Here is a 12,179-nt window from a genome sequence, read left to right as displayed (position 1 = left end):
GGCGAGGCTTTCAGCGCCCCAGGCTGGAGGTCTGAATGGGCCGGGCTCGGTTCACATGAGCACTGGAGCCAAAGTGTTCAGCTGCCCCTGTGGAGACTCTCATCAGGCGCCGCTGTATAGCTAAGGTCACCATCTGTCCATCTGCAGCGCCAACTGCTTTCTCTCGATCGCTCGCGCTCTCTCTCTTTCTCTCTCGCTCTTTCTCGTTCTCGCTTGCTCTCTTTCTCTCTCTCTTTCTCTCGCTCTCTCTCTCTCTCTCTCGCTTGCTCTCTCTTTCTCTCTCGCTCTCCCTCTCTTGTGCTCTCTCTCACTCTCTCTCTCGTGCTCTCGCTCTCTCTCTCTCTCGTGCTCTGTCTCTCTCTTGTGCTCTCTCTCGCTCTCTCGTGCTCACTCTTTCTCTCTTGTTATTACTCTCTCTCATGCTCTCTCTCTCTCTCTCTTGCACTCACACTCACTCAATCTATGCTTTCACCCTTTTAGTTAAGTTCTTCTTCTCTGAGTCTCACACACACACACACACACACACACACACAGTTTCTGGTCTCTGCTGTCCATCTGGGCCAGCTTCCTGAAGGTTTACAATTACCGTGGCAACTTGGCCAAGCAAAATCCTCGGCTTTGATTGGTGAACCAGATAATTGGCCACAGAGAGCCGGAGATAGAGTGAGAGGGAGACGCAGAGAGGCCCAGCAGCCTGTCTCGCTGCATGCCCATCCTGCTCCTCCAAACCTGGGTCCTGCGTCCTGGGCTCCCTCCGGCACAACGTCTGCCCAATTCAACAGCATGCCTCCACCTGACCCACTTTGTTTGATCCTTTGCTTTAACAGAGGAACTTAACCAAGTTCATCAGAACTATTTCAAATGTGTCTGAGGCTTGCTCACTGCCGATAAAAGTAGCATGGAGGTTTCTCTGCAGTAATGTGCATATGATGCTTTCATTGCTGTTGTTTCGAGTTTGCATTTATTGGATAGGTGTTTGCTGTTTGTTTATGTATTGGTTCGTTTGTTTGCTTGATTGTTTGTTTGTTTGTTTGTTTTGTATTGACAGACAGAAAAGGGCAGCGCTCTCCACGAAGCGGCCCTGTTTGGGAAGACGGATGTGGTGCAGACGCTCCTGCGTGCAGGTCAGTCCCACTGATGCTGGTGCCAGACGCTCACCTTATCCTCTGTGGTGTCTGTCGTAACGCTTTAGTTATAAATAATGGTTTGTGGTAGAAGAAACAACACCTTAAGTGGTAGAACATGGCATTATTGATGGTTGGGCCACAGACGGTCCTGTGATGTGCTCTGTGTGAAATGGAGGGATGTTCTTTGCCTCTCTCAGGTATCGATGTCAACATCGTGGACGCCAAGGGCCTGACGGCGCTGGACACTGTCAGGGAGATGCCGTCTCAGAAGAGCAGGCAGAACGCCGCCCTCATCCAGAGTGAGTCCGCCATGCCCGTCTGCTCTCTTCTGTCCTCTCCTTCACTGCGTTTCTTTCTCTTCACGGCCATCCCTCTATCTCCTATCTTGTTGCATCATAGGGGGAAAAATTTCACACAAAAAAATGTCCTCGCTTTTCTTCTCGCGCTGTCTCTGTCTGTCTCTGTTTCTGTATACATACATCCTCTTTCCTCTATCCCTTCTCTCTCTCTCTCTCTCTCTCTCTCTCTCTCTCGCCCACCCTACCCTGTCTCTCCCGGGGTTTGCTGGGGTCATGTTTGATGGCGTGTGGTTCTGGCCATAACAGCTGAGTCACACAGACCCACAGCCTTCAGTTGGACAAAAGTGCCCAAAAAAACCCTGACATTTAGTGGCTCTCTGAATCATCTGAACTCATTTGTCATCGTTTACCTGAAATAACCCTCCGCTGCTGTCACTCCACCTGGTGCACGGCTGTGCTGTGCTGTGTTGTGCCATGTGTTTTCTCACCTTTGCTACAACTTGTTTTGTTCAGGTCACATGACAGGAAGTCCCCCAGATCTAGCCCTGCCCCCTCCCCCAGTCCCGCCCCCTCAGGAGAACCTCAGCCCCAGGAGAAAAGGTAAGCAGTCGCCCACTCACCCTATGGAATATCATAACCCTGCAGCTACTCAACAAAAGTGTACATCATTAAGCAGTCCACGATTTGGGTTGACTTTTGCGAAAGGTTGCTGATATTTGGCTCGACAGCGGATCAAATGACACCCCTCCCTTCTGTGCTGCTTAAGCATGTGTGTTGATTGGCTGGCTGAGATTGTTTGTGGCTCGTACCGACTGGGTTTGTTTCCCATTTACTGAGCCAGGACTGTGTTTGACCGCGCAGTTAGCTGAATTTGACTAAAAGTGGTATTAGAATCACAGACCGTACCTAAATAAATGAATTAATGTATACAAGAGAACTCTGTCTCTGTGTTTAATGTTTACGCATCGTGTATTTATTTGCCTGAGCTAGTAGATCAATGTGGTAGTTGGCAGCAGTGTCCCGTAATGTATACCCAGCTACTGGATGTTGTGTTGTGACGGTCTCAAGTGGTCTCGCTGTTCTGTTCCCTGGTGTGTTATTATCCAGCGTAGGCATAGACACCAGTGGCAGGTCACCTAGCATAGAGGTCCTTTATGTATCTGTCGCTGCATTGCTCCTTATGTCCTGTAAATGCACTTGAACACACATTTACATTAACTGTGGAGAACTGGGTAAGATTGCATTATGCATGTCAAGTGTTTTCTGTCTTGTATAAAATTAATAAATAATGAAAATGTCTGTCTGTGTGTCTCTGTGTGTGTGTGCTGGTGTGTGTGTGTGTGTGTGTGTGTGTGTGTCTCTGTCTTTGTCTGTGTGTGTCTGTGTGTGTGTCTGTGTCTGTGTTCCTCTGTGTGTGTGTGTGTGTGTGTGTGTCTGTGTGTGTGTGTGTGTGTGTGTGTGTGTGTGTGTGTGTGTGTCTAGGTGAGGTCGAGCAGCAGGTGAGTGATCTGATCTCTGGCCTGGCTGGGGACCCAGAGGAGGAGAGCCCGTATGAGGCTCTGTTTGAGGCCACCTCCTGCCACTCCCTGGACAGCCTGGCCAGCGGCAAGTCCTCCGACCGCGACTCCGGCCGACCCGACAGCGAGGCTGGCAAAGTAAGTCTGCAGTGCTGTCACACCATCAGAGCATGGGCAGTAAAATCATGACAGTGATAGGCAGTGAAATGGCCAAAGAAAGATTTCAGCATTGTTGTCATTTTGAACAATTATTTTTTTTTGCTTAATTTGTTTGCTTGTACAGACCTGTACATTTAGTAGATATAACACAATTTGGAAAGAGAACCGCCACTATTGTTTGTTGGTACAATTGCAACCAAATCTCTGTGAACTCGGAACAGTATTGAGAGACTCTGAGCTAAGAGATGAGGTTCCTCTTCTCGCCACTAGGTGGAGTCTGAGCACCACAGTGAGAGACTCCTCATTGTGGTTTGTCCGTCTCTGGTCCCAGCTGTGAGATATAAATGATCCCACTGTTGCTGCAGGCGCAGCTGTCATATTTATTCTGGACAGAAAGACCACTGTTTTTGCACTAGTTTAATGGTGTGATGTTGTTTTATTAGTTTATTTATCAGTCTACTTATTTTTCTGTGTTTTTGTGAATGAATTGCAGAAAGATCGGCTACCTCCTCCGTCTCAGCCTGGTCCTGTTCATGAAGAGCAAGGCAGTTCAGAGGTAAACTTCTTTCAATGCTAATCCTCACACCAATCCATTACATCACCCCAAGCAGAGCTATGCAGCTCACTGATTTGCTCTTGCCTGTGCAGAGGACCAGTCCCCATCTCAGAAAGGCTTGTACAGGCACACAGCAGTACCGATCGAACAGGACTTGACGAAATATCTGTGCAATTCCCCCCTGCTGGTCCAATCTCACTGCTTGATAGATGCTGATGTGCACTGAACCACACCAACTGTACAGCCCTGATAACAGAGCTACCGGAGTCCATCTGACTGCCTGTGGGTGTCGGTAAACATTGCCCACCATTTGCAGTCCAGGCACTGTTGATTCTGCCATGCTTCGCTAACAAACGCTCCACTCTCTGCCCACACCGACCCCCACCACTAGCATCACTGCTGCCAGCCCTTGGCGCCATGTCGGCTCAAATCAAACCGCTTCCTTGTAAATGTTGATGTGAGTGCTGCTGGGGACTACAGTAGAAAGAGAGGAAGCAGTGAGTTAGTGGACCAGCTGTCTGATTTCCGACTAAATTAAATGTCTTGGAGAGAGTAGTGTCCCATGAAATTCAGTTCATAAATGCACCAGTTTACAGTCACATTTTGCACAGTTGTTACGTACGCACAGTGCTTGACCAGTTATCTGCAGCATCTCTTGAGAGTAGAGAACATATTTTGTGTCCTTAGATAAACGTTCTACTGAGTCTGTAAGAACAGTACAGATGTGAACCAGTGAGTGGGCCGTGTATGTTCTAAGCCTCTGGCTGTGTCCTCAGGCTGTGTACACCAACAGCAGCATAGATGAGCGAGGAGAGACGGCGGATGAGGAGGACCACACCTACGAGCTGCTGCTCTCCGCCCAGACCAAGGTCCCTTGCCACGAGCCCCATGAACCGCCCTCACAAACAGGTGAGTCTCGCACCAAGGTCATTGTAGTTTTCCATTTTCAAATTCTTTTTCGTATTGATATGCTTGTATTCAATCTAAATTTCCTTTTAGTTTTAGTTAGTTTCACTGGTGGTTTTATTAGTTGAAGTCTAGTTTTTATGTAATGGTTTTGTTTTAGTTCATTATAGTTTTAGGTTAAGTCATTTTAGTTAAAGACAAAAGTTTTAGTGTTGGGTTGAAAATATTCTGCTTATCACTGAAGATGTCATATTACGCATTAAAAGCAAGAACATAATTAAATATTTCAACCTTTTACGTCAGGCAATCAATATGACATGGGTTTTCATGGTCAACACTACCAATACAGTACAATACACTACCAAAAACTACCACTACACTACCAAAAACCCCTAAAGAACTCACCTGTGAACTTGCAGGTTGTTAAAAACGTTTGTCGCTCGCACACTGTCTCACATCATCCTTTCCCATGGAAAATGTGTTTCTGTCTTGGTGACTTTGAGGTGACCTTTCAGATTTGGGTGATTTTTCCCCATGATTCCTACACCATAGATGCTGTTACCTCAATTTACGAAGAATTCGCTTGTATCGCTTTCACTATTCACTAATTCGAAATAGTCCCAGACAGAACCAGACCTTCACTTCAAAATAACTACTACTTCCATTAGTAAGCAAGTGTAGGTCTTGCCATCTTCGCCATCTTTAGGTTGTTATCTATACCTACACACTGTTCACAAAATGTTGGGGCTGTGACACCTGTAACCTTGAATGGATACAAGGTCTTGGAATTCTGTTTAATTTAGTTCTACATTTTCTTTGGGTAAATTATTTTATATCAGTTTACGAAAATGTCTCAAAACAATTCGTTTTTGTCTTCGTTTTAGGTTTATTTTACGTTGATAATCCTGCTTCACACACACTTGTGCACACACACACAGGCACTTTGGCACACATACACATACACTTGGGCACATTCACACATACACTCGCGCGCACACACATACACTCATGCACACACCACACAACACTCTCATGAGTAAACTCGCTCACCCCCTTCGTCTGCCCTTGTTCGGGCTCAAGGGTGTTCTAAAACTCTCTCTCGCACCTGTCACACTCTTCTCCCTGCTGTGCCCCGGTCCTGTTCACCCACCCCTTTGCCTATCACTCTCTATCTCTGTTTCTTTCTTTCTCTCTCTCTCTCTCTCTCTCTCTCTCTCTCTCTCTCTCTCTCTCTCTCTCTCTCCTCCTTTCCACTTTTTTTCTTTCTTTTTGTGTTTTTTTCTTTTTCTATGTCAGCCTCCCCTTTTCCTGTTCTCCTTAACCATACAATTGTATTCTTTCATATTTTTCTCCATTGCTCTCTCACGTCTTCTTCTCACCCCCACACCCCTCTCTCTTTCTTTCACTGTCGTACTCTCATCTCTATTCTAGTGGGCATTCCTTCCTTCCTCTCTCCCTCACTCGCATGGCCTTTCCTGACTCTTTTGCTCTCTCTATCTCTTTCTCTCTCTCCCTCTCTCTTGCTCTCTGTCCTTTCTCTCTCTCTCTCTCTGTCTGTCTCTCTCTCTCTGTTTCTCTCCTTTCTCTTCCTCTCTCTCTCTCTCTGTTTCTCTCTCTCAGCGCCATGGCCCTTGCTTCAGTCTGTCTGCTCTCCCACTCACGTTCCTTCCTCGCTCTGTGCTAATTGCCTGCCTCCCTCATGCTCCCGCTCTCTGCTGTCTGCAACACAAGGGTCACTGTTCATCAAGACGGCTCTCCTGCACTCCAGGGCTTTAGAGCACTCCTGCCTCACACCCAGTGCTTGCTGTACATTACTGCTTTAGAGCACTCCTACCTCACACCCAGTGCTTGCTGTACTTTACTGCTCTAGAGCACTCCTGCCTCACCCAGTGCTTGCTGTACTTTACTGCTCTAGAGCACTCCTACCTCACACCCGGTGTTCGCTGTACATTACTGCTTTAGAGCACTCCTGCCTCTCACCCAGTGCTTCCTGTACATTACTGCCCTAGAGCACTCCTGCCTCACACCCGGTGTTCGCTGTACATTACTGCTTTAGAGCACTCCTGCCTCACCCAGTGCTTCCTGTACATTACTGGTCCATGTGGTGATCCCATAAGAAGTCATGTTCACTAACGAGCAAGGCTACACAAGCCGTTCTTCATGAACACTTCCATCAGACCCACCTCCATGTTTCACTTAGTCCACTGTATATTCTACGTGGTAGTCCACATAACTTTTCCATAGAAACCATGACCAGACACTTAGTGACCAGGCTTCCAATCTAATGGAAATTATGAAGCCTTCAGCAGAGAACTTGAGAATGGAGAATGAGAGGGACATTTGAAAAGGGTAATTTGGGTGAATAAGACATCTGAATGCTGGGCTGTGCTGCCGAGTATGAAATGAATATTGAAACATGAGCCCTTGCGATGGCATTAGCAATGAGGGAAAGGCTTGGCTTCTAAATTAAATGTACCCACACAGAAATTATTAATAACCTCCAAGAGTTAAGATCTCAGTCTTGATCAGAAGTTATTAATTTAGCAGCAGCTTAATCATTGATTAATTGACAAAATGCCGAAGAAGGATTTTCCAGGCCATCCGAGGTCTTGTGCATAAGCTATTATCGTTACTGAAATGGGAGAGGAAAGAGGAACAGCGGGTGGTTCTCTTGGTTCTCTGATCTTCACAGGCAGACCAGAATGGGTACAAGTGGGAACTAAAAAAGACATGGGTGATATAAGAGGAAGGAACCCCCCCCACCCCCCTTCATTTCGCCTCTTACTTGATTCGGGACACCTTTGCATAAAGTATTAACGAGCGTGTCTGTGAAGCCCTGGACTTTAAGCCACACTCAGGTTAGAAGAGGTTGGTGTGTTCTCTAAACGGTTAACTGTAGTGAGAAAAGAGAAGGAACAGAAAGAGAGGTGAAAGGGTTGGGGAGAGAGAGAGAGAGAGAGAGAGAGAAAGAGGGAGGAGGTTGAGCATATAGCTAAAAGCTAGGCAGACTTAAGAGGGGTTGAGATTGAAAGGAGAGAATGAAAGAGAGCTTTGCAAGCAGCCGATGCTTCAAGTGAAGTCTAGATCACGTTGCGGAGTAAAGTTTCTCCATCGGTGCCTGGCGATCTTGATCTCTCTCCGCTCCCGTGTCTTAACGGCAGAGCCCTGAATGGCACCGTGGTTAATTGGATTAAAGGGAGGATTTAATTAGAAGCCCATTGGGATCCCTGGCTGTTAATATTGATGTCTTAAGCAGCCCCCCAAGGGCTCGCTGGCGTGTCACTGGCGCTCACAAAAGAGCAAATTCACTCACGCTCGGAGATGTCGGAACAAGTGGCGCGTGGGCCGTGATTAGGAATGGAAGAATGTCCCCATTTAGAGCCGGCGTTGGAAAATGAAAAGGGCATCTAAGGATGTGTGGAAGGCTTTGTTCAGCCCCCTAGCCGATCTTGTGTGCTTTGCTCATTCATGACATTGATGAGGTGTTGTAGAAGAGTTTGTCTTTTAAAAACCCTGTTAAGACAAAATAAATTGATTTATCCCACATCATCAGTTACAATCCAGTAATAGTAACTGCAAACAGACACACACACACACACGCCTCATTTCTCCCCAAACACAGCCAAATCTCTTCATGTTCAGATCTTCAGGTGGTTGGTGGTGGAGAAAACAGGTGTGTGGTGTATGGTGTGTGTGTGTGTGTGTGTGTGTGTGTGTGTGTGTGTGTGTGTGTGTGTGTGTGTGTGTGTGTGTGTGTGTGTGTGTGTGTGTGTGTGCCTGTACTGATGTAGAGGTGAGTGGTGCCGTGCTGTGTCATGTTCCCACGCTGCCAGGGGCTAGCCTCTGTGGGAGGCACAGTGTCACTCTTTCTCTCCATTGCACCCTCACCACGGACCTCCATGTTTAATACATGAAGGCCATTAACATAAACTCTAGCCTCTGTCGATACAAAATGGCCGCTGAATGACAGCTAGCTCTGATTCTGTGAGACCTGATGACTCGCCACTTCAAGCAGGGCCCTTGAATGTTGACCCATTTCATGTATTATTTAAGGTGATGGTTCAATCGTATTCTCATGTCAATTTGTTCTTTTTTTTTTTTTTTTCCTTCTTTTTCTTTCTCAGAAGAGGAAGCAATATCCAAGTCGTCCAACAGCCTTCTACCTCAGGTATGCTTCATCTGCCACGACACTGATTTCTTTGCAGAAAATCAATTATGTTCAATTTCTCCTGAGAAAATCGTATTTGCTCTCTCCAGGGGGGAACTAAAAAGCCGCGAATGTCTCCTGTAAACATCATAAATACGGATCTGTTGTCCCTATATCTGAGCAGAATTATTCCCCAGACCAGTTTCAAAGTGAATTACAGGCCCTCATGGTTCTCCGAGTCTTAAATAATTTCATGAGCCAATGAAGTTATCTCCTCTATCTGCGTCCACAAGCACACAGCAAATAATTTGATGTGACACGAGAAAGACAGAGCCCACAGAGAGACAGACAAAGAGAGAGAGGCCAGAGAAAGAGTGGGCCCAGAGAAAGAGAGGGCCCAGAGAAAGAGAGAGCCCAGAGAAAGAGAGAGCCCAGAGAAAGACAAACCCTAGAGAAAGACAGAGCCCAGAGAAAGTAAACGTCCTCAGAGTTGCACCAGAAAGCACCAGCCTCAGGGCTACTTTATCAACATGCAGAAGGTTTTCGTCTGGGAGGGAGCGGCGTGGCCTTAAATCGCCGCCTCGGGCTGAGAGTGCCACATCCTGACAGAGGTCTGAGCCATCAGGGTCTCTTTGAACTGGCCCCGCTCCCCGTCAGGGTCTCATTGAAGTGGCCCCGCTCCCCGTCAGGGTCTCATTGAAGTGGCCCCGCTCCCCGTCAGGGTCTCGGTGAAGTGGCCCCGCTACCCATCAGGGTCTCATTGAAGTGGCCCCGCTCCCCGTCAGGGTCTCGGTGAAGTGGCCCCGCTACCCATCAGGGTCTCATTGAAGTGGCCCCGCTCCCCGTCAGGGTCTCATTGAAGTGGCCCCGCTCCCCGTCAGGGTCTCGGTGAAGTGGCCCCGCTACCCATCAGGGTCTCATTGAAGTGGCCCCGCTACCCATCAGGGTCTCATTGAAGTGGCCCCGCTACCCATCCACAGCCTCACCTGCAGCTCTCTGTGCATCTCATGCCATCCTGCAGAATAAAAGACTCTCTCTCTTTCGGCATGTCAAGATGATTGCCAGTCATCGCCTGACTCGGTTCTTTTCTTTTTGGTTCTGTTTGCTCCTCTCTGCCTAGAGACGTACCCACCACAAACACACGCTCTCCTTTATTCGTTATATTTCATTTCACTCTTCTCTATTCCCGGCTCTTTTTTACGAATGTAATATTTCCCCACCCCCCTTAGCTCTGTTTCTCTGTCACATCCCGCTGTTAGAGCGTTCACGTCACCACAGAGGTTTAATTCGGAGAAACGAGCATTGTGGCGTCCTCGGTGCTCAGGCCCGATGACAGAAGTCCAGGGCTGCTCCGCGACTGGGACAATATGTGATTGGGGTCAGTCGCCGGCAGTAATGGATGCAATCAACAAACCTGTTCTGTTGGCTTAGCAGTGCGGTGTCACAGCTAATTACGAGCTCTCTAATCGCACCGCAGCCACATGCTCATATGCCTCTGGAGGCTCAAGAGTGTGTGGAACAGGGAGGATCCACCTGCATAGTTATGGGGGTGGAACAGAGACACATTTCATATCCTACCACCACCCGCCCGTAATATAGGCTTGTCTTTAGGGCAACGTCCTGATGGAAATATAGATTAGCTTGTGTTGACATAAGATGGGAGTACTGTGTTTTCTAGATCTTTCTATTTTATCTGTGTGAACATGACATCACCTCCTGTGCTCCCTCTCCCCAGCAGAGGAAACCCTCTGCACCCACTGACCTCCGACCCCCAGGCCCGAGCAGTGACACCCTTCATCCCCCTGCGCCAGCCCTGGGCCCTGGACGACATCGAACCGCTGGAGGTGAGTGTGTTCAGCAAAGGCCTTATGTCTGCGTGTGATCAGTAGAGACGCGTAGTAACGCTCGTGGATTCATACGTTTTGTTCTGAAAACACAAGGTCCACGATGCACATATTCCGAGTCGCACGTATTTGGTTGTTTTCTATAAACACCCAAATGCCTTGAAATGAGTGATTATGAAAGGATGTGGAAGATTCAGATAAAGTAGCTTTGTGTCCACCTTGTTTTCAGTGTGGCGTCATCTCTAGCTGTCTATCACACACAGGCTCTCTCAGCCTTCCCTAAACCAGCTCTGAGATATACACATTATGTGAGCTGCCCCAATTTCTTGTAATTGGGTTTATTTCTGAGGAAACCAAATTCACCCTCTTGTGAGGACTTTGTCATAACAAGGTGAGCGCCCAGGCACAGCAGGTGGCAGATAAGAACTCACTAAATCCTATCTGAGTTTGAAGTGGAGCTAGATTTTTCCACACTGATGAGAGTGCCCTGTTATTGCTTGATTTGGAATTCTCTGGAAACCGCTCGAGTTTGAGGTTGTGTTTGATTGACAGTCCCTTGGCTATTGAGACAGAAAACCGTTTGATTTCAGCGGGTGGTGCAGCATCCTCAATCCCGTAATGGTATCTTGGTACCCAGGTCCTGCTTCACAGAGCAGACACGGTACCACCCAAAAGTTCTATCATGACACGGAACCGGTGCGGTTCCTCTGTATAAAAGCACAGTGGTTCATTAGAATACCAATGAGCAAGCACTGGCAACACGGCACAGTACGCTCATGTGTCCCCATTTACATTCATCTCCTCAGCTCCAGTGTCAGTGCTCTCTCTATCTCTTCCCCCTCTCTCTCTCTCTCTCTCTCTCTCTCTCTCGCTCTCTCTCGCTCTAGATCTTCCCCTCTTTCTCTCTCTCTCTCTCTCTCTCTCTCTCTCTCTCCCTCTTTCTCTTTATGTAAGATGTCTCTCAAATGCTGTTTGCTCTAAATCTACTACTCTTATCAAGCACACAGTAAATGACAGAGAGGGAGTCAAAAGAAAAGAGGGAGATGAAGGTGGATAAGTGTGGTGAGAGGGGGATGAAGAGAGCTGGGAAATAATGAGCACGGACCGGAGAGACCATGCAGGAGAATGAGACTCAAGGGGGAGGATGGAGGGATAGGGGCGAGGAGAAAAGAGGTAAAGAGCAGGAGATAGGTGACCATAAGAAAGAGGGACAGAAAGACAGTAGAGGGAAAGAAAGGAGGAGTGGATGAAAGAGAAAGAAAGAGATGAGGGAGTGTGACAGCGGTCAAGATGGAGGAAGAGGGTGATCAGAGGGAGAGAGAGGGAAAGAGAGAAGTGTATCTGTAATGAAGCATACAGGCCTCTGATTTACACAGGGAGTCCAGCTCTCTCTTCTCCCTGCATGTGTGTGTTTGAGCAGCTGTCCTCAGAGGCAGCAGGATTAAGGCCCAGCTCACGCGCCTCCCACTCCCTCCTCACAAACCCCTCGGACAGAAATGCCACCCTCCATCACCGCCAGCCACCATCCGCCAGCCCTCCCCAGCCCCCCGGACTCTCCCCACTCCCCCTTCCCCCAGTACGGCTGAGCCAAAGTGGGGAGCAGCCGCAGGAATCTGGCCTCTGT

The 12,179-nt window shown here is 48.0% G+C and overlaps 1 protein-coding gene across 1 annotated transcript in view; it reads left to right on the top strand.

The window, feature by feature from the left end:
- The window catches only part of LOC308377509 (ankyrin repeat and SAM domain-containing protein 1A-like), a gene marked incomplete at both ends in the record, with an annotated part of 101,593 nt that overhangs the window by 38,744 nt on the left and 50,670 nt on the right, over window positions 1–12,179 (top strand). Inside the window, 8 exons of the mRNA XM_080854197.1 lie at window positions 1,049–1,124; window positions 1,325–1,426; window positions 1,940–2,026; window positions 2,909–3,081; window positions 3,596–3,658; window positions 4,435–4,567; window positions 8,689–8,732; window positions 10,447–10,555. Of these exons, the coding sequence (XP_080710323.1) occupies window positions 1,049–1,124; window positions 1,325–1,426; window positions 1,940–2,026; window positions 2,909–3,081; window positions 3,596–3,658; window positions 4,435–4,567; window positions 8,689–8,732; window positions 10,447–10,555 (787 nt within the window). The remainder of the gene's footprint in view (window positions 1–1,048; window positions 1,125–1,324; window positions 1,427–1,939; window positions 2,027–2,908; window positions 3,082–3,595; window positions 3,659–4,434; window positions 4,568–8,688; window positions 8,733–10,446; window positions 10,556–12,179) is intronic.

This window comes from Sprattus sprattus (genome assembly GCF_963457725.1).
Source record: "Sprattus sprattus genome assembly, chromosome: 16".
NCBI classification, from domain to species: domain Eukaryota; kingdom Metazoa; phylum Chordata; class Actinopteri; order Clupeiformes; family Clupeidae; genus Sprattus; species Sprattus sprattus.
This window is presented reverse-complemented; position numbering and strand designations above follow the sequence as displayed.